This window comes from Muntiacus reevesi, chromosome 5, assembly GCF_963930625.1.
Source record: "Muntiacus reevesi chromosome 5, mMunRee1.1, whole genome shotgun sequence".
Lineage (NCBI taxonomy): Eukaryota > Metazoa > Chordata > Mammalia > Artiodactyla > Cervidae > Muntiacus > Muntiacus reevesi.
In genome coordinates this window covers 80,217,166-80,239,512 of record NC_089253.1, presented here as the reverse complement: position 1 = coordinate 80,239,512, position 22,347 = coordinate 80,217,166, and the positions used below count along the sequence as shown (strand labels likewise).

The 22,347-nt window shown below is 47.9% G+C and overlaps 1 protein-coding gene across 4 annotated transcripts in view; it reads left to right on the top strand.

The window, feature by feature from the left end:
- Nucleotides 1-21,022, top strand: part of SDCCAG8 (SHH signaling and ciliogenesis regulator SDCCAG8) — a 248,408-nt gene extending 227,386 nt beyond the window's left edge. Inside the window, exons 17-19 of one of the 4 annotated variants that reach the window (XM_065935615.1) lie at nt 10,590-10,716; nt 12,834-12,931; nt 20,887-21,013. In XM_065935615.1, the coding sequence (XP_065791687.1) occupies nt 10,590-10,716; nt 12,834-12,931; nt 20,887-20,935 (274 nt within the window). In that variant the 3' untranslated portion in view covers nt 20,936-21,013. Of the gene's footprint in view, nt 1-10,589; nt 10,717-12,833; nt 12,932-20,886 lie in introns of all 4 variants that reach the window. The other 3 variants (XM_065935616.1, XM_065935618.1, XM_065935619.1) reach the window with 3 other exon arrangements.
- The last annotated feature ends 1,325 nt before the right edge of the window (nt 21,023-22,347 follow it).

The following is a 22,347-nucleotide window of genomic DNA, read 5'->3' as shown; positions in this document are numbered from 1 at the left end:
ATTGTGGCAGCAATTTTTAAGCACTGGAACAAAGTGTACAGCTTTAAATTAATATGGTTTATTCACCAAACTAATTACCTAGAGCGGTAATTACGGTAATTGGGTTTTCAAAACTTTGACTTGGGCAACCTAGGTGTACTGTTCCGACTACATAGCCGGCAGTATTTGAAGACAGGCAAATTCTGTATTTTACAGACAGTAAAATTTCCTAGAAGTTTGGAGTTCAAAGAGAACTTAGTCATCTTCCTGCCCAGGGGCTGGCAAACTTTTTTTCTAGAGGGTCAAGTAATAAATATTTTAGGCTCTGTGGCCATATGGTCTCTGTCGCAACTCCCCAGCTCTGCTGTCACTGTCTGTAGACAATACATGAGTGGATGAGCGTGGCTGTGCTTCAATGAAAGCTTATTTAGGGGCACTGAAAGTTGAATTTCATTGGATGTTCATGTCACAAAATATTGTTTTTGTTTTTCTTTTTTTTTCAGTCATTTAAAAATGTATATTAAAAATATTCTTAACGTACAGGCTGTACAAAAACAGACAGTGGACCAGGCTGAATTTGGCCTGTGGTGTGAAGTTTGCTTATCTATTTCTAGCTTATTCTGTCATTACATATGTGAGGAAATTGAGATCCAAAGTGATCACACAATTTGCTTAAGTTTGTATGACTGACAGCAAAACTTAGGAGTAGACTGGGATAGTTTTCATTTATACATGGGCTGCTTTGATGATTAAATTGGAACCTCACAAAAAAAAGTTATTCTCCAGAAGAAGTCATTTTGTATGTGACTGATACTGTGAATTATAGCATACCCGTGGTTCTTAAACTTGAGAATTGATCAGAATCACCCTGAAGGCTTATTAAAACATATATTGCTTGGCTGCATCCCCAGTGTTTGTGATTCAGGAGATCAGGAGGTATTCCTTGCTCAGTTTTAAAAGTGCAGAACCTGAGGTTGAGAGAGGACAAGCCTATTTTACATGCCCAAGTAAAATAGGTAGTTTGTGATGGGATTTTGAACCCATGCCTCCTGTTTCCAAGTGCAGTACTCATTCATGTCTTCTAGGATTCCTTTAAGTGACAAATTTCAATAGCATACCTAAAATTATTTGTTTTACATGTTATGTTTTTGCAGCAACAAAGTTATTAAATATTAAAGTGTACTCACACTGTAGATGAAATTACAGTTATTATATTTGGCATAAACATTTTCTACTGGTAAGTGGTTTGCTTCTGACACATGTATCCAACACCTTGCTAAGTGCTAGAGTTGGAGAGCTGAATAAGATCCCAGTCCTGTCCTTGAAAGTACTCATTGTTCAGTGGGAGAGACAGACCAGCAATGACTGTAGTAAGTGGGGATAAGCTGCATGAGAGAACAAGCTGTGGAGGGATTTAAGTTTAGGGACTGATCAGAATCAACATGGGCAGAGAGGAAGAAGGCAAGGAAGACTTAGAGACAAGTGACGCTGGGTGGTCCTCTCCATGTGAGAGGGGCACAGAGGGAAGAGCATGTCATTTGTGGCTCGTTAATCCTGACTCTGCCCACTTCTGGTTGTCTGGTGGTGGTGGTTTAGTCATTAAGTCATGTCCAACTCTTGTGACCCCCATGGACTGTAGCCTTCCAGACTCCTCTGTCCCTGGGATTCTCCAGGCAAGAATACTGGAGTGGGTTGCCATTTCCTTCTTCAGGGGATCTTCCCCACCCAGGGATCAAACCCGGGTCTCTTGTACTGCAGGCAGATTCTTTGCCAACTGAGCTATGAGGGAAGCCCTCTGGTTGTCTGAACTCGAGCAAATGACTAACTTCACTGTGCCTTGCTTTTCTCATGCACAAAATGCAGATGATAATAATGCATACTGTGTAGGATTGTTATGAGAATTAATTTAGCTAATGAGTACAGTATTCCTTGAGTACAGTAAATATTAGAGCACTCTACCTGGGGCTTCCCAGGTGGCTCAGTTGTAAAGAATCCTCCTGCCAATGCAGGAGACATGAGTTCAGTCCCTGGGTTGGGAAGATCGCCTGGAGAAGGAAATGGCAACCCACTCGAGTGTTCCTGCCTGAAAAATTCCACTTACAGAGAAGCCTGGTGGGCTACAGTCCATGGGGTCACAAAGAGCCAGACAAGACAATGACTAAACAACAACTGGGAAGAGTAGAGAACTGAGTCACATTTTACAGTCACAGTACGTGCACCTTTGAAATTCATATGTTAGTTGAAAATTTGCTCTTCATTTACATGAGGAAGCCCCTCTCCCAGGGATACTACGGGTCTGAGCATTTTGAAAACACTTATCTCTGGTCTGAAAACATTTCAGGACAAAAGACATTTTACCATGACCACCCCCGAAAACAAACAAACAAAAAACCACCCACTGTCATTTGGAGGGAGCTCCCAGGTTAAATGTTGAGTTAAACTACAACCTCTGATCAAAGAACATGCATGCATGAAGTTACTGGCCACCTCTGAGGTAAGTAGAGAGCTGGGCTGGAGAAAAATATGTAGGGAGTGGCCCCGCAGCACTGGCACCGTGTTCACAAGTGTTCATTTGATTATTATGCCTCATAACTTATTTAGACACTGCATATATTTTGTATGTATCACATACAACATACAAAAATTTAAATATATGTATTCACTTGCTTTCACAGTATTCATAGCAAATGAGTGTCTGAAGCACAGGACCAGAGCTGGCAGCTTGCACTGCTTCTGTTTTGCATAAGATATTTTTCCCAGCCCACTCAGCTCCATAAAGTTGTTTTGTATTTCACCACTTGCTCCATCTTATCTTAAAGTCGTGCATATTTTTTTTTTTTTTTAATGTTGGTTCTGATCATGCCTGCGGGGTGTGGCAGAGAGCATCACTGTTGGACCAATAGAAGCATGCTTGGGCCTAGCTCATGTCCCAGTCTCCTTTCATTGTATCTGCATCCTGGGCCTTCTTGTTCCCATCATAACTCTTGCCCCTGCAATATGCAGGCTAAGTCTCTTAGTCACGTCTGACTTTTTGCGACCCTAGGGACAGTAGCCTACCAGGCTCCTTTGTCCATGGGATTCTCCAGGCAAGAATACTGGAGTGGGTTGCCATGCCCTCCTCCAGGGATCTTCCCTACCCAGGGTTCAAATCCTCATCTCTTACGTCCCCTGCATTGGCAGGCAGGTTCTTTACCACTAGCGCCACCTGGGAAGCCCAACTGTGGCCCTCCCCCATCACCCCCACCCCCCACCCCCTGCCAGTAATTCCCGGGGAGCCTTTGCACAGGCAGGTGCATGCTGAGCACGCTACTCCAGCATGGGCACAACTGCTCTTCTCCTCCGAGAGGCCCCAGTCTGCCCAGTGGTTACAGGTCCTTGAGGAAATGGACCCTGTACCTGAGGTCAGGATGGTGGCCCTGGCCTGGGCGCAGAGTAGCCTGGAATGTCCTTCCTTGTGGTCACCCTGCCTGTGAGGCAAGGGGAGCTCCGGGGCTTCGAGAGAAGGGGTAACTTGGCCTGGCTGCAGCTCTGCTGGGCACTGGGACAGTACTGTACAGACAGTGGGCACACCCTGGGGGTCTCTGGGAGAGGAGGGAATGCCTGCCTGTCCTGGAGATGAGGTACAGGCCATGGGAATTGTTTAGTCGATCAGTCGTGTCCTACTCTTTGTGACCCTATGGACTGTAGCCTGCCAGGTTCCTCTGTCCGTGGAATTTCCCAGCAAGAATATTGGAGTGGGTTGCCATTTGGAGAAGGCAATGGCACCCCACTCCCGTACTCTTGCCTGGAAAATCCCATAGACGGAGGAGCCTAGTAGGCTGCAGTCCATCGGGTCACTACAAGTCGGACATGACTGAGCGACTTCACTTTCCCTTTTCACTTTCACACATTGGAGTAGGAAATGGCAACCCACTCCAGTGTTCTTGCCTGGAGAATCCCAGGGACGGGGGAGCCTGGTGGGCTGCCGTCTATGGGGTCGCACAGAGTCGGACACGACTGAAGTGACTTAGCAGCACCAGCAGCCATTTCCTTCTTCAGGGGATCTTCCCTACCCAGGGGTTGAACCCATGTCTCCTGTACTGCAGGTGGATTCCTTACCACTGAGGCACCTGGAAAGGCCAAACCTTAAAAAAGGAACAGCCAACTTAGGGACTGAGCTTGGAAGGCTGACAGTTCCGCTCTCCTTCCTGCTGTATAAAACCTCTGTGTGGTTGGCAAGCTGTTGGCTTCTCCTTGCAGGAGGGGCTTCTGGCTGAAAGGCTCCTCCACAGGTCCCTGAGGGTAGCCCCCCTCTCTCCTTTAATTACTCCACGCCTGGTAGAGGGAATGGCTCAAAACAAGGGGCCTAAACAGAATATGAAATTGCAAACTCTCAGAAGGACAATTATGCTGAGACCTGAACACTGAAAACAAGTCATTTCCAGCCCTTTGAGATCAAAGTCCTTTGAGGACTTTGAGGAGTCCTAGTCCAGGCAGAGGGGGCACGCAGCTTGTAGGTGGAAGGAGCAGAAGGGTGCCTGGGGGCCGCTGACCCCAGAGGCTGGAGAGGGGGTGAGATCATCCAGAGGGCAGACCAGGAGGCCTGTGTCCACCTGAGGAGGCACCCCTTCGGGTGACCCTGCCACGACCAGCTCCCCCACCCTTCAGAGATCTCCCGTTGAGCTGCCTCTTCTCTCGGCTCTTTACCTGGGGTGGAATAAGGAGGCCACCGAGCAGGCCTCTCAGGCTCAGGCGCACCTTGCCTGCTTCCTCTGCCCCCAGGAGGAGGGCCACCTGCTTCCCTGGGTGCCTTCCTGCCTCCAAAAGCCCAGCTCCCTTTGTGTTAAGATGTCTTTTCTCTCCTCCAGCACATCCCACCCACCGGCTCAAGCCTCTCCATCCCCAGCTCGCACTCTTGCCACCTTGCCCTCAGCCAAGCCCCTGTCTAGGGTAATCACCGCTCTCCTGTGCCTGTAATCGGCTTCTGCCACAGCCTCCTACTGAAGGGAGGGGACACTTACCAGCTGCCGTGCCCCTCCTGGGCACCTCTCCCATCTCCCAGCCTTCATCCTCACTCCCATCACCCGTCAGTGTCCTCTGGCTCCCTGCCCTCAGCCTTGACAGGCGGCTGTTCCCCAAGACCCGGGCCTGGCCATGTTTCCTCTCTCTGCAGCAGAGGTTCTTGGCCAGCAGGCCCAACCTACTCTCACTCTTGACATCATGAGAACTGTGTCCCGGGGGTTGGTTGGTTTGCGGAGTCAACTCACTGAATTAACCAACCACTAATGGTGGTTAAGAACACCTGTACTCGGCCAAACTTTGCCTCCATGCTCTACCAGTTATTCCCTGCATGACTTTGTGCAAGTTAATTGAACCCTGTCATTTTCAGTTTTCTCATCTGTAGAATGGGATGATGATCCTTTAACAAACTTGAATACCAGGCTTTCTCAGCATGTTCACGGCCTCACCTCTCGGTGGGTTTGATTGGCACAGCTAAAGATCCAGCCGGACCCTTCCTCAGACCCCACACTGAATCCCTGCTGGGTGGGTGAGTGGGTGTCTCACAGGACCTCACCCTGGCCCTGCACCTCCTCCCATTCTTCTTTGGTAAATGGCAATGCCATTGTCTGAAGAACAGCATCAGTACTTGTTAGTTTAGGTCAGAGCGTTACTGGGTCCAGCATTCCCTCCCTCTGAGCAGCCCACAGCCTCTGGTCAAGCCACACTGCCCACCCTTGTCTTTGCAGCACCACCTCCCATGTGGAAGGCACTGCCCTGGCCCCTGCCAGACCAACACCGTTCATCTTTGCACATCCCAACTTGCCAGCCGAGTGACCTTGAACTGGCCCCATTTCCTGTCCTGTATCCAGGACTATAGCCTGATATAGTGCTATATCCTACATCCTATCCAAGTAACCTTGGACTAGTCCTATATAACTCAGTTTCCTCATCCTTAAAGCGAGGATAACAACAGTTCCTGTTTCCTGAAGTTGTCACGAGCACTAAGAAGTTAATAAATGATAAGCACTCAGCAGACAGTAAGCACTCAGTAGACGATGGTGATGATGCTGGGCTTTCTCCTGAGTAGGCACAAGCCTTCCTGGATCTCACAGTTGCCCTGTTGACCCTGTAGCTTTTATGCCTTGGTGGTCCTCTCAGTACAGCACCTGTTTTGTCTCCAAAGTTACTAGGGAAACTCCTAAGGTGAGGAATTTTTTGTAACTCTTGACGTCTTGAGAACTGTTTACCAAGGGTTGGTTGGTTTGCTGAGTTAACTCACTGAATTAACCAGCCTTTAATGGTGGTTAAGAACACCTGCACTCGGCCTAGCTTTGCCTCCGTAGCCTGCCATTTATTTGCTGTGTTACTACGTGCAAGTTAATTGAACCTGTCAGTTTCAGTTTTCTCATCTGTAAAATGGGATGATAATCCTGGCCACACCTCTTAGGACTGTAGTGAGCTTTAATGGAGGGATGAGCTCAGAGGCTCAGCAAATGTTAGCTGTTGTTAGTGGTGGTGGCTGCCGCTGTGATTGGATGAAGACGTGAACTTAGGACAACAAAAATGAGAGCAGCAACCACCACAGAAAATAAAAGATAGTGTATGTGCCAATAGGACACCCCAAGAAATCTAGTAATAAACATTCGTGAATAATAAACAGTAATAAACAGTAATAAAGCATTCGTGAATAGTGTAGGCTGTGTTGTACAGTGTTTGGGGGAGAGCAGTTACAAAAAAGAACTATTCAATTAAAAAAAAAACCTGTTTTCCCAATATTCAAAATAGCCCTTGAGAGGGCTACCATTGAAATATTAATATATTTCCTTAACAAAGTCCTTTTTATGTAAAACCTGGATTGTGGCTTTTTTTTTTTTCCCAACAAATGTGAGTTTGGGTTTTGTTGGTTTTACTTTTTCTGAGTTTGTGATTGACTTTATCAATGTAGTAAAGTTGCATGATAGAGGCTGACTCTGAAAAAAGAGGGAGCATATTTTTTAAAGGGCCTCCTTAGAGGAGTTCGAGTTGAGTCACAGTAAATCCATCCTTGGCTCTTCAGCTGTGAAGCTAGTGAGGCTTCAGCCTCCTGGAGGGAAGGCAGGACTTTCCCACGGGTCTTACTCCTTTTATCAGTTGTGCTTCTGCAGGAAGGAAGGTCTTCCCTGGAGGTTCAGTCAGTAAAGAGTCTGCCTGCAATGTGGGAGACCCACGTTCCATCTCTAGTTTGGGAAGATCCCCTGGAGAAGGAAATAGCAACCCACTCCAGTATTCTTGCCTGGAGAATCCCATGGACAGAGGAGCCTGGTGGGCTACAGTCCTTGGGGTCACAAAGAGCTGGACATGACCGAGCGACTAACACTTTCACTTTCCTGCAGGAAAACCCTGGGCAGCTGGTTTCATGCTGATGCAAGGCTCACAGCTGGAACATGATTGATCTGGTCTAGGTGGGGCCTGAGCTCCTGGGTAACTGCTGCAGGGATCCAAGACCCACAGTTTGCAGAAAACGGCCAGCTGAGCCTCATCTAGGTTCTTCTGAGGGCTCCTTTGGAGGAGGGTCTAGGCAGGAACCAATCCCATTTCTGGCAGTGAGTGGTGTGGCCAGCCCATGGCTGGCTGTTTATGCTGTGAAAACAGGCTTTGGCTGATCCCAGAGCCCTGGATCAGGCAGCCACTCTTTTCAGGAGCCCAAAGCCGCACACCAAACCCATCTGTTAGCCCAAATATTACCTCATTGATCAATTCACAGAGCAAGGGACCTCATGGAGGGTGGCCACTCCTGGACCTTTCTTGACCTTAAGCCTTGATGGTATCATCTACTTGTCACATGTTTCTGTTTGATTTGTTCTAAGCAAACGTGACGCCAATGGGCTACTACCTCAGTAACTGTTAGTCTGTGGCGCTCTCTACACCCGAGACTTGATTGGAAGGGGAAGGTCACCTACACCTGGTGGTTTACAGAGCTTCACTGCAAATGAGGATTTTTTTTGCTTGCCTGATTTAAATGTCAAAGAGTTAGATTGTTTGCTTCTTAAGGGAAAAGGCTGTTCTCAACGTCTCTGTACCTTCAACGGTACCCACTCCAGGGCTGGAAAGCAGTCACTACTCAGATCAGCTGCTGGATGAGCCTGGGCATAGTTCCTCCCTTTCCCAGGCTCCCCACCCCCTGAAGCCAGCTGGCCTGACTTCTCTGCTCCCTGGAATGTCCTTGCTTCTCCCAGCCTCTCCATGCTGAGGATGCTATAGAGGAAAACTTTAGTTTGGTCTGATGCCAATGGGGTAGTTTGGAGACTCTGTTCTCAGGGAAAATTCCTCCACATAAACAGCATGGTCAGTGGCAGTAGGGGCAGATTGGGCTTTCCAAAGCTGCAATGCCATGGGAACTTATTTTTCTCTCCTCCCATATTAGGGGGAGAGTAATGGGTGCAAGGGAGGTGGGTATTGTAACTTATACAGTACAGATGCAAGAAAGTGGTCATACATGGATGAACAGGACCAGACTGTCGCCCAGGCTCTGGGCAAGGGAGACCCTGAACCTGGTCCTAAAGTGAAGGTGAAAGTGTTAGTCGCTCAGTCGTGTCTGACTCTTTGCGACCCCATAGACTGCAGCCCGCCAGGCTCCTCTGTCCATGGGATTCTCCAGGCAAGAATACTGGAGTGGGTAGCCATTCCCTTCTCCAGGGGATCGTCCCAACCCAGGGATCAAACCCAGGTCGCCTGCACTACAGGTGGATTCTTTTCTGTCTGAGCCACCAGGGAAGCCCAACCGTGGTCCTGTGTGTGTGCTTGCTAACTTGCTTCAGTCATGTCTGACTCTTTGCAATCCTATGGTCTGTAGCCCACCAGGCTCCTCTGTCCATGGGATTCTCCAGGCAAGAATACTGACTAGAGTGGGTTGCCATGCCCTCCTCCAGGGGATCTTTCCAACCCAGGGATCAAACCCACATCTCTTACATCTCCTGCCTTGGCAGGTGTGTTATTTACCACTAACGCCACCTGGAAAGCCCCTTTTAAGTATTTTGTGTGTTAGTTGCTCAGTCGTATCTGACTCTTTGTGACCCTATAGACTGCAGCCTGCCAGGCTCCTCCGTCCATGGGATTCTCCAGGCAAGAATACTGGAGTGGGTTGTCATTTCCTTCTCCAAAGGATCTTCATGACCCAGGGATCAAACCTGGTTCTCCTCAATTGCAGGCAGTTTCTTTACCATCTGAGCCATCAGGGAAACCTGGTCCTAGGCAGCTACAAACACAGGAAGGAAGAACTAAGCCTTGTCCTTGGTCCTTGCTCTCTCCAGAAACAGGCATGGGCAGGGGGTGGTGCATAGGCTTGTGGGCATGGTCAGAGCTGGCTCCTACCAGGAGAGCATGTTCAGTGCCTGCTAGATGCCTGCCCCAGTATCTCCAGTTCAGACCTCTCATCCTTGCAATGTAGAATTTGGAGGAGGGGTGGTAGAAAACCAGGTGTGACTGAAACCCGGAGCACGGAGTTTCTCAGGAGAGTGCAGGGGTGTGGACTGGGGTGCAGTAAGTGTGCCTGGTGGGGCAGCTTGAACAACCGCCCGGAGCTCGAGAAGGGGGCGGGTTAGGCAGTAGGTGCCACCTGGGAAGTGAGGAGGGTTGCAGGAGGCAGAGGAATCTGAGGCCAGTGTGTGAAGTAGCAGACCACTGTTAGGTTTCCCAGGGTGCAGTTTTAGGTTTACCTGTCTCCAGATGCTGAATCACTTTTAGCAAACAAATCTGCCCACCGCTCCGAGTCCTGAGTGTCTGTCCTCACAGATGTTCAGTTGTGCTCAAAGCTCCCTGCCCCTGCCCCCTCCCCACAAAATGCGGCCATCGGAGAGCTTGAACTGAGGGTGGGTTGAGCCCAAAACAGTCTGAATTTCTTGAATCAATGTGGGATATGTAGCCTGGAGTCTTCTTATGAAAATAGAACTTAATTTCACTGCTGGTGCTTTTGGTCCATGAGGACCGTGAGGAAAGGCATATGATCTACCCAACTTCTTCACAGACCAGTTCTCGGTAGTTGTTCAAGTCTAAATTTAATCCAAGGCCTACATTTCCACGGGTGAGTGTTCTACTGGTTGTAGGAAGCTGTCTTTGGACAAATGTGGATAATAGTTTGAGTGAATTAGCAAGTCTGGAGAGGAGAGTCCATCAGCAGAATGACAAATATAGGATCTTTAAAGACATCTGGTCAGCGATGCCGGAGCTCGTGATTGACTGAGTGATTAATAATGGAAAACCCTTAGTTCAGTGTTTCCGCCTTCCCTCACCCACATCCCCAGCCGGGGCCGGCCGTCTGCTCCAGCCTGCCAGAGACGTTTCCTGCTGAACAATGGAGGCACTCAGGCCCCCTCATCTTTGAGCTCTGTGAGTTTAAGGTTTGAGTTTTTCTTCAGTTTTATCTGTGTGCTCCCTAAATAACAATTCACCGAAAAGACTGGCAATTCCCTTTCACATTTGATACAATTCCATTCCCTTGAAGGAGGGCGTCCAGGTGCATCTGACCTCCAGCTTGTTCACTGTCAGGAGCGTCCCTCCCACACCCAGAGCAGGGGAATACAGGGAGCAAGTGGAAGTTTTTGTCCCCCAGTCCTCAGAACCCGTCTCTAATTCTGGGGTGGATTTTTCTCCAGGCTGAAGCAGCTAGACAAGCACAGCCAGGCCACGGCCCAGCAGCTGGTGCAGCTCCTCAACAAGCAGAACCAGCTTCTGCTGGAGAGACAGAGCCTGTCGGAAGAGGTGGGACACCTGAGATCCCAGGTACCGTGCATGGCACCTCACCCACCAGGGCACACACTGGGGTGCACATGGTGTTTTCCTTATCCCTTTTTAAAAAATTTATTTTTAATGGGAGGATAATTGTTTTACAATATTGCTTTGGTTTCTGACATAAATCGGCATGAATTAACCATAAGTATACATATGTATACTGGACTTCCCTGGTGGCTCAGATGGTTAAAAAAAAAAAAATCTGCAATGCGGGAGACCTGGGTTCAATCCCTGGTTGGGAAGCCCCGCCCCGGAGAAGAGAATGGCTACCCACTCCAGTATTCTTGCCTGGAGAACTCCATGGACAGAGGAGCCTGGCAGGCTGCAGTCCATGGGGGTCGCAAAAGAGCTGGACACGATTGAGTGACTAACACTAACTAACTACACATATGTCCCTTCCCTCTTGAACCTTCCTCCTACCTCCCACCCCTTCCCACACCGCTAGGTTGTTACAGAACCTCGGTTTGAGTTCCCCAAGTCATCCAGCTAATTCCCGTTGGCTTCTATTTTACAAGTGGTGGTGTATATGCTTCCATGCTACTCTCTCCATTCGTCTTACTAGGCTGAAATTCCCAGGGGTCACATGGGTTAGCGAATAAGCTGGGAGGCAGACCCTGAAGACTGTTCTGGGCACAGTGCAGGGAAGTGTGAGCCCTGAATCTGTCCTTTTTCGGGAGCTAAAGTTTGCACAGGAAAGCAGACCCACAGTGAAGCACCAAGCCAGACAGGGCAGCACCGTGAGGGCACCCCCGCTGAGGGGTGCAGGAGGCGGGAGAGTGGGGGGCTGCAGTGGTGAGAAGCCTTTCTGGAGGAGATGGGCTTTGAACTGCCCCTAGAGGGTGTGTGTAGTTTGAATTGGTGGAGGAAAGGCATGCTCCCAATTAGGGGAGTCCTTGTGAACAGAATGTAGGAGTCAACAGCTGGTAATTGAGCTAATGTCTGGAGTGCTTGCAGAGGGTGTGGGAATGTTACCTAGATAACACACATTAACTCCCCCTATCCTTGAACACACCTGCAAGATTGGTTATTGTCTCTGTCTTACAGATAGGGAAACTGAGACTCAAACAAGCGCATATAGCGAGCAAGTAGGGACACTGAAAACGGAGCTGAAGTCTGACTCCGTGATCCAGACTTCCCTGCTCAGGTTAGGTCTGTGGCCAGCAGCAGGGACAATAAAGTTGGAGGATGGAATGAAACCTTCTTTTCCTACATTGCTTCTCTTCCTGTCTAAGAGGCTGGGCTTTTTACCCCATTGAGTAGTCAGTTAGGATGAGGAGGTGGTCCACAGGCTGGCCAAGGCCTCAGCCTCTGATCAGGAGTGCGCCCGGGTGCTCCATGAGTAACTGGGGGATGCCACACAGCAAGTGCTCGGAATGATTAATGGGAAAAATGCATCTGGAAATGAAAATGATGAGAAGTCATCTCATTCTATTTCCAAAATGACCATGAGCCCTAATACCCTTTCTGGGTATTACCCTACCCTTACCATACCATTTCTGGGCAGGGTATTGAGGAGCCACTGTCCTGAGCGATTTTTCCCACTCAGCCCACCAGACCCCTCTGCAAAGTCCTCAATGGTTCCACAGAGAGTGAGTGAGCACCCCCAGGAACCAGTCCCTGAGCTCAGGCCCTGGGCTAGAGACACACCTGCACTGTCTGCTCCCAAGAGGCTGCTCTACATGCCCTACAGTCACGCAGTCATCCAGGATGCTTGTCAACCTATAAATAAAGGAACATGGGTCCCAGGGCCTCCCCTCACACACACCAGACAGCACCTCTGGGAGCAGGGCCCAGGAATCTGCATCTTAACAAGCTGTTTGGATAATTCTGGAAGACACTAGGGATTGAGAGCCTCTGAAAGTGCTGGGAGGCAGAAAGAACAGAGGATGAGCCCAGGGTGTATCCATGTCACTAGGGCCTGAACAAGTTGAAGTCTCTCCTAAGCCTCAGTGTCCACATCTGCAAAGTGGGTACCAGACCAGCCTAACTCAGAGGGACACTGGAAAATAAATGAGGGCAGCTGTGAGGTGCGTGGCAGACTGTCTGGTATATTGCAGGCAGAAGAAATGTCAGGGTTTTTCTTTTCCTCTCTCTTCCTCAAACTGGAGAAGGTCCCGGGAGAAGCACAGGTCGGGCAGAGATCCTGTGGGGCAGCAGCCATGGAACGACGTGCACTCCTGTCACCCAGCTCCTCCGACGTGCCCAGGTACCTCATCCTGCACTGTGTGGCCTGACCACAACCAGAACTCAGCTTTCTGGGCAGGTCCTCAAGGTGGGGTCGGGGGAGCACTGGGTGGCCCTCGAAGTGGGGGGCCTGGGTGGTGCCAGCCAAAGGTTGGGGCCACTGGGCCTCCAGGCAGCTGGTGGAACTCAGGGCATGAGTGGAGCTCCCAGCCGCTGAGAGCCGAGAAGGACTCCAGAATGTGGGTTGTGGAGAGTCTTGCACACAAGCTCCAAGCATGTGGCAGCCTCCTCTCCACTTGGGCCAGATCGTTATCCTCTGGGGTTTGCCTTTTAACTCCCCATCTGCCTACCTTACAGTCCACTTAGAACTTAACACGTATCATCGATGCTTAGAAACCTCATCCGGGGCTTTAAAAAACCCAATAATTGCCAAATGGATTATGTGAAATTTTTGTAAAATGCATTTTAAGAAAAGAAAAAAGATAAACCTAAAACCTCAAAATTCTTCAGAAAAATCAGCAAAGCTTTTTTTTCCCCCCTTGCCTGAAGCAACAGAAATGATTTGACATCCTATGCTATCTGATACTGGCCCATCTGGCTCGTCTGTAAAGGGATCTTTTCAGATTCAGATATTACATTTGGAGTTATTTTAATTGTGGACATGACAAAGGAAATTTGGTCAAGAAAATGTTTGCTTTCAGTAGCAAGTACTGGTGTTCAAAGATGAGGCAGGAGCCCAGGCAGGTTTCTACTCTCTAAATCAAAGGCCTACTCTTTGTACCCAAGTGTGGTGTTTAGACCTATTTTTGCCCCAAAATAAACTTGAACTGTTGCGTTTAGCTTCTGATGAGGCCTTGAGGATGCTGTTTGTCCACAGCAGATATTCAGAGGGTGCTTGCTACCTCCTGAGGGTTCTGGAGTGACCAGACACACCAACTCCACACCCACCCTTCTCCCAGAGAGAGTCCTCTGATTTATCTCTGATTTCAGAGTGGTTTAGCTAAAGGCTTCCATTTTCCCAGCCTGGATGAATTAAGCACAATAAGTTAATTTTGCACGTCAGCCTCTAAAAATCTCAATCCATTGAATTCTCACAAGAGAATGGCTATTTTCTGGCCTGGGCAGCTGCTCTAAAGCTGAGTCACATCCCTCCAATTTGCTCCTATGCCTCAGTCCCGTGCTCTGAAGCAGATGACAAGTCCGGGTTGGCCTGTGGCCTCCGACAGGAAACATCTAGCCTGTTCAGAAGGCTTTATTATTCTGAATTGTTTCTGCTTAACTTCTGAAACATGCACAACACGCCTGGCCAATGGTCACAGTCCTAACTGCCGCTGTGACATTTTTTGGTCGTGAGAGTTCCTATATCCCCTGAAAGGCTGCTGACCTGTGGTGGCCAGTCCAGCAAGAGCTAGGCCAGCCCTGTGGCTTACCCAGTGAACGTGGTTCAGTCTGCTGAGCACCAAGTTCAAGGCTGCTTTTCTGACTTGTTCTCAGTTTAGGACTGATGAAAAACAATGGCTTTATGAATCTCCTACTTCACTCTTGGAGAAAAAAACTTCTGGAAAAATAGCTTTTAAAACACCATGAAATGCTATGTTAGTTCTCCGGGAGAAATAAGAGATGTGAAAACACTAACCCAGCTTTACACTGCAAACACGATTCTCTCCTGTTCTTTTCAGGGACAGTAGAGGGCTGGCTCTGTGGTAGTGCTTATGGTTGTCTGGGGTTGGGGGGGGTGTCTAGTATGTGGAACTTGGGTCCCAGAGGAGTTTTGGCAAGGGCTGACAGCTGGGAGCTGGGTCAGAGGTCTGTGACCCAGGGCCTGGGGCTCTAACATCTGGCCAGGAAGGGTGGCTCCAGCTGGTAAGGAAATTAGAGTCTTTTCTTGGGGAGAATGGCATCTGAGAGATGGGAGAGGATGGAAATTATCTGTCCACTTAGAGGATGTCATTTATACCAAGATTATTTTATTTGTGTCTTTCTCTGGTGGTGGGTACGGTTTCAGCCGATATGCATTCTCTGATAGCTCTGTCCCAGCAGACTGCTTGACTCCATCCTCAGTGTTCAGTCTGGGAGAGATGTCTTTGTAGTCCCTTTAGATGCGTCACTTACACAGTTTAGAAAACAGCATCTGAAGCTGACTGATGGGTGATTAATCAGTTGGCCCTATGACTTTTGAGCATTTTTGGCAGTGAATTTCCTTTCTAATTTGATTTAAACTTGTGTATGGATCCAGCAGACATATGTGATTATATTCAAAATCACGGACATTATCTCGCTACACCAAAGGATTCATAAAAAGAGCTGAAAACAAGCACAAGAAACAAAGACAACAGATGATGACAAAGGGAGGGAAGGCCCGTTTGTGACCTGAAGGAAAGGGAGGGGCAGCCTCGAAATGTGAGCTCCAGGGAGAGCCGCTCGGCTCCCTCGAGTGCCTGCAAACCAAGCTGGAGGGTCACCCGGCAGAGACTTGGAGGTGTCCACAGAGTCTGTGGTGGGCCTTCCCTGAGCCCGGGGGGGCTTCACCCAGTTAAATCAGCACTTCCACGAAGCTAGCTACCTGCAGGACAGATGGTGCTTGATAGAACAGCAAATACACTGAATAAAATAAATTAAAAAGCCTCCTCCTGAACCAAGATTTTTTTGGAAAGAATTCTAAATAGATGAAAACAAACAATTTGATTTCAACCAAATTGTTGTTTTTTTGTTTTTATCCTGATTTTCACCCGAATTGTCAGTCTCAAAAATAAACACTGATACATTCCCAGAAAATATTTTTCAAATAAAAACTGACTCTGTTAAAGTTTGCCCTGATTCTTTCAAAACTGTGTACAAGACACTGTCAACCGAAGTGACTTGCATATTTTTTTAAATAAACTTGAACATATGCAGCTAAAATGTCATTAACTCCCTGCTGCCTGAGTGTTGTAAAAGAATGACGTAAGACCCCCTAGTGCCACATTTCTAACATAGGGGTCTTGTGACCCTCAGGGAAGCTTCCTCAAGTAACTCAAATAGCATAGTTTAACTTTTTCTTTTTTTCAACTGAAGGCCCTGTGTGTAATTAATATTGAAAAGTGCATGCAGCTTTATTGAAGCCAAACTTGCTCTTCTGCTAACAGTTCACTTTGTCCAAGAGTGAATAATTTCAGAATAAGACTTATGGAAGAAAAGTACATTGAATTTAACATTGCTTCAGATACATTTGCTCCACTTATTGCTTCCCGAGTCAGACATTACATTTTGCAATATAAATTCACAATCAAGATTTTAAAGGGAGCTAAATATTTTAATCCAATTAGACAAGTGAACAAAACACTGAATATTACATGTAGTGTAGATAAGTGGTTCTTGCCTTTAAAAGACTGTAATTCCGTCACATTACAACCCCAAATGTCAATGTTGTCTTTATTTTTAACGCTTTCAAACATGAGGCAGCCAGAGGCTCCACTCTCTGCTGTTGGTGACACTGTCTGTCCTTTGGGAAATTCTTAAAAATCTATTTACCATGGAAACACGGTTCGTACAAAACACAGACCCCTGCCCATGTGCCCGGGAAGTTTCTCGTGACTCATGGGATTCAAGAAAGCTGGAAGATGACAAAGTCGGGATCCCACGGACTGTGGCAAGAACCGTCGTATGTGTTGGAGTGTGCTCTGGGGAAGAGATGGCGAGCAGATGCCAGTCATTGGCTAGTGGGTCCGCCCACCTGACCATGCCTGTCTGTGCATGGGGTCCTCTGCCTTCCCCCCATGTCTCAAGTCCGAAGTCCACATCGAGGTGCTGTTTTCCAGGAAGCTAAGGAATCACTGTGTTCACCTTCTTTCTGCAAGAAGGTCTGTCCTGTCACTACCGGTGCTGTCTTCTGGCTTCTGCAGTTCTTTTCCTGTGTTGGAGCCCAGAGGCAGCAAACCCAGGCCCCAGAGTTCAGGGAAAATCGAGCTTGAACTCTGACTGCCACAGAGCTTTCATTGTCTGGGGCCCAGCCGGGCAGCCATGGGGGAAGAACAAAATGAGGGTCTGCGGCGACCTTGCTGTGAACTCCGGCCCATTTGGCAGCTGCGCCAGCCGGAGGGGGAGGCAGTTCAGCCAGAGCTTCGGTGACTTGTGCAGGGCAGAGGCAGTCCCCTCTTGACCTGGAGTCCGCGACCGTGAGCCCTGTGCTGGCTGAGAACTGCCTTCTAACAGGTCAGTGGTCACGTCTGAGCCCCATTTCCAGAGTCCCACAGAAGGACTGGGGAGGACAAGTTAATGACCATCCATAGGTCACGTGGCTTATATAGTCCAGGTTGCCTGATATATTTGACTGCTGCTTAATCCCACAAACACCAAACTTGGTGGCTCTTTCACTAAGTTGGTTGGAATAGCATTAAAAAGAGCCTGGACTTTGAGGTCAAACTGCCTGGGTTCAAACCTCAGTTCTGGACCACTTCAGTTAAGTCTTTAGCTCACATCAGTCCATCAGTCAATTTCTGGTTAAAAAAAAAAAATCAGTAATAGAACCAGCTTCCTTTTAAAAAGGAGCTCTCTGCATTCCCAGAGCCCAGAAGAGAGCTTCCACCAGGGTGGCACTGAGGTCACTGTAGGCTTGAAAGGGCCACTTGGAGAAATCACGTAACATCTTTCTGCACAGGTGGAAAAATCAGGCCCAGAGAGGTGGAGTGAATAGAGCTGGGAAGTGAATGGGCAGAACGAACTTCCAGAGACTGATGTTCATTCCCTGGGCCTTGGGCTGCACGGAAGGGGGAGGTGGGGGTCTTCTCTCCCAGGCAGCGGCTTGGAGCTGGGCCCCAGCTGAGCAGCCCAGAGCTGTGGCCTGGCTCCCAACGTGGGGGCAGCATGAGGCAGGTACTGGAGGCTTCCCTGGAGCTCTGTCAGCTGAGGCCAAGCTCTGAAATACCCCACATGGAGGCTGGGGCAGGGCTTCTGTCTTCTTGAGTTAAAAATAGATGCTTTTCTGCCAGAGGCCTGAGGAACAGGTTTTTTTTTTTTTTTAATCCTGGTCAAACAGAGACAGAAGATGTACACATGAGCAAAGGAGGGCGCTAGAAAGGGAGATATTCCACTTGGAGGCGCTGCTAAGAGGCCAGGTGGAGACGCATAGAGAAGAGACAGACGGAAACACGGGGCAGGCCAGGCCTGAGCATCCCCGTGAGGCCTCGCTGGTGCCACAGCGTCCCTGGGCCACAGGCTTGGGGAAAAAACAGAGAAGGCTGGGTTGGACCCCAGGTGTGGTTGCTTGGGGAACAGTTCAGATCACCCAGAGAGACTCATTTTTTAAACTCTGAATTAAGTTGAACTTCAGTAAAAAATTAGACGCACAAGTCAGGGTTTGTGGAGAGAAGGCTCCGTTAGTGTTTAAAAAGAAAAGGAGTCAGGGATACTGGGCTTGCAGTTGGGGAGCATTTATGTCATCTGTGGACAACCCTTCAGAGGAGCAGCTGCCAGGGGGCTGTCAGCCCTCCGCCCTCTGCGGGGCGGCCACCAACAACTGCAGGTGTGGCCACACGATCCACAGGCCATGGTGAGGGGCCTTGGTGACAAGTCTGCAGGCACAGTGATGGGAAGAGGGTGGCTGAGGGCCCCAGCCACAGTTCACACTGGCTGTGTCCCACCTACAGCCAGACCATGACCACTGTGGTGTGGACGATGAGCCACCTTTCTGGAACTAGGCACGGCTGACGTCCTAAGTGATGGCAGATGAGTAGATGTTAGTAGTGTAGTGTTAGTTGTATCCAACTCTTTGTGACCCCAGGGACTGTAGGGCTCTTCTGTCCACAGGAATTCTCCAGGCAAGGATACTGGAGTGGGTTGCCATTTCCTTCTCCAGGGGATCTTCCCCACCCAGGGTTCAAACCCGGGTCTCCCGCATTGCAGGCAGATTCTTTACCATCTGAGCCAAGCAGGGCAGAGCCAGATGTTGGCAGTAACTAAAGCTTCTCTCTCTCTGGACATGCTCGCAGTTATGGGGAAGAACCAAGAAACATTCTTTACTAAAGATCCAGCCACCTGAGGGTGACACCAGAGCTGGTTAGCAGGAGGACAATGATGTTATAGGGTAAATTATTCATTCAGTCACATTTGCTGAGTGCTCGTGATGCATCAGGCAGTGAATAGGAAGTTCTGTGATATAAAAGTGGGGAGGAATACAGGGCTTTGCCAAACCAAATCAAAGAGAAAACCTTGATTGCTCCCAGGAATCTCAGGTTGACCCCTAAAGGAGCACTAGCAGGAATGGGCCAGGTTCCTGAAGAGACTCGTGTGAGAAATACCTGTTTCCTGGAGCCTGGGTTTAAAAAAATTCTCCAACATGGTTCCCTCCTACTTAAGGTCTTTACTGTCCTGTGTTGTTCACATTATAGGTGTTGTGTTTTCCACCTCAAGTTTGAAATTTTTTTCTTTAATGTGTCTATTGTGGTTTATACTTCTCCTTGTAGTCAAAGATGTCCTCGAATCTCTAAAGTTAGAAAGTAAGCCACCTTCTCCAGAGCACATGGTGGGCAGGCAGTCTGCCCAGCTAGGGGACAGGTGGGCCATTCAAGCCCATCATTCACTGATCATTTCCGTCAGGACCAGAAGGCCAGTCGGCTCATGGAGATCATGTGTTTGATGCAAACAGGGGCACTCTTTCTGCAGTGTCAGGGCTCTGGGGCTCCCTGGCCTCCCGGTTGCACTCCAGGGCCCCGTGGGCACCACAGAAGAGGGCCCGTCCACCTCCCCAGCCCCCAGAGAGCCACGTACAGACCCCACATGCTTCCTCACCATGCCTGGGGCCTCCCGCTGTGTGTGATTGGGGGTGCACACCTGAGAGTAATCACCATGTCAAAACTCAGACTTGCTCGTTAAAAAATCACGAGTGTCTCACACTGGGAAATCTACTTGACAAGTAAACATCCTTTCATTTTTAAAAAAAGGCAACCGACTAATTTTTGTATTTTTCTTGTGCAAACTGATCTTGGTTTCACTCACTGTCCTATCTTGGAAATCCTCCACAAGTAATAGTGGCTTAAGCTGGGGAGACAGGAGCCCTGTCCAGCACAGGCAATCTTTGCTGGGGAGTGTAGAGCCCACTTGCTTTTCTTGAAGACAACTCTCACCCAATCAAACAGAGCCCAGATGGGCCCAGATCCCTGCATTAACTTCCCATTTGTCTCTTGAAGTGAAAACTGGGATTTGGTAGTTATCATTTTAGCCCTCTATCTAGTCCCTGTCATCCTGGTGACTTCATGCTCCTAGAGGGCAAGTCATCTTCCCACACAGTGCACAGCAGTTTCCTGAGAAATGTCTTGAGCAGCGTTAACTATCTCCAGTGGTTCCTGACATGGTTTAAACTAATCTCTACAGCCACATCAGCCAGGACAGGCAGCAGTATTCAGTACTTCACTAACCTGCGAATCCCTCAACCCAGTTCTTGTGAGCTAGTTTTGAAACATTTATTCCTGTTTAAAACCAAGAGACCACATCTACCAAGTTCCCTCTTCCAGCATGTGGGAGGTGGTGTCCATATGAAAATGCCTTTATATGTGATAAAACACACTGCATTTAAACATTTGGAGGTGTTAGCTTGTATCATTTCACCAGGAATTTCTTAGGGACACTGAGTCTACATCCTGGTTTTCTTTTTTTTGGTCTAGTTTTACTCTAATTCTGAGCAGTTTTCAGTAAACAGTTCCTGGCACAAATCCATGTCTCCTTTCTCTTGTTCACAGGGGAAGAGATGGGTCTTTGGCTATTTTCTGTCTTCAGACACATACATGTCTGGAATATAGCTTGATTTCAAATTTAAAACATTTAAATAAGAGTTCACCTTATACACCCATACACTTTTCATACAATTGGTTACATACAGCTATGTTTTTTGCAAAAGAATTTCCTCCAAAAACTTGGAAAGAGGTCACTAAACCAGCAAGAAGACAAATCACATTGAAGAACATCATCTATTTAAACTTACTTTTTATTATCATTTTTTTCCAGTTACCCAGCATGCCACAATCTGATTGCTGACCTGGATGAAACAGAGTGAAATAAATGATTTACAAAGAGATATTTACATTCATCTGATTTGTACGTAATATGCCACAATGCATCGCGACCTTCCCAATGGACCCCACCTCAGACTGCGGTGGGCTGCGTCGCCATCGCCACATTCATTGCCAAGCGGTCCCTGCAGGATGGACGGGCTGGAGCTGAAGTCTGACACTAGATGAGGAGACCTCCTGGTGTATGTTTTCAGAAAAGGTTTGAAGTTATTATGTTTTTATATCTGCTCATTTGTATGCTCTGTTACACATACGAATTTCAATAAATGAAATTTTTGAAGACTCGAATTGAAGTGTTTCCTTTATATCTTGTAGTGATGAAAAAAACACACCAAAAAAAGGCACATATTTTTTAACTAGGCTAAAGGGTATTAAGGACCAAACCTTTTTCCTACCATTCATGTTTCTTTCCCTCTTGGTGATCTATACATATTATCCTTCAACTTTATTTACTTGTAATCAACATCTCATAAGACTCCACTGTTTATCATCGTGCTCACTTGTGCACAATCAGAAGACACCAGGAAGCACTAAGCATTATCCTCTCCACTCTGCTAACGACAAAAACAGACAAAAAGCATCTTTGGCTTGGTGGTGTCATGTTTTTCCTTCAATATGAGTAACTGAGAGGAGCCTAAAAATGTACTCAGTGAAATTACAAAATTTACTTAAGTTCTATCAAACATCTGTACACAGATCATTATTTTAGTTTAAAATAGTATTTCTACTATACACAATTAAGCCCTCGAATGCTTCAAAGTAATACAAATGGGCACTGAAAGTGTTATGTTGTCCTTGAGGATGACAAGGAACACTGAGGGCAAGGCTGCAGTTGGGACAAGTCCCTAACCTTGGGCCGTTCTCCCTGGCAAAGATCTATCATCATCATCATCACATCACCATCATGGCCTCTCAGATGGATGCGGACTAGGCTCCGGAGGCGGTGGGATGATACACCTGCAAAGACCATCCGAGTCTCTTGAGCATGGACAAGGTTCAAGCCTGAAAGAACAGAACTTCTATTCAGATTCAGAAGTTTTCTTGATTTCATCAACTGTGCTAGACATCAAGGTTGTCACGTAAGATATATTAATTGTCCCTAATTCTATTTCAGGGACAGTAAATAAATTATACAATATTCTAAAAATATAGCACCTTTAAAGAATTATAGAGGTCACTTTATGTAAGCCTCCTGGATCTGTCTGCCCCAGTGGTTTTGAGAGAAGAGCACGTGTTAGAATGCCCTCCGTTTGGCTGTGTGACACATACATGCTTGACCAACTCTGGTCCCAAAGCCGTTCCTCTATCTGGCTTAGTCACAGGAGCAAAGCCAAGGTTCATCAATAGTAGGTTTATGAGGTAAAATCAGAAAAAGGCCCCATCCAAAATGACCCTA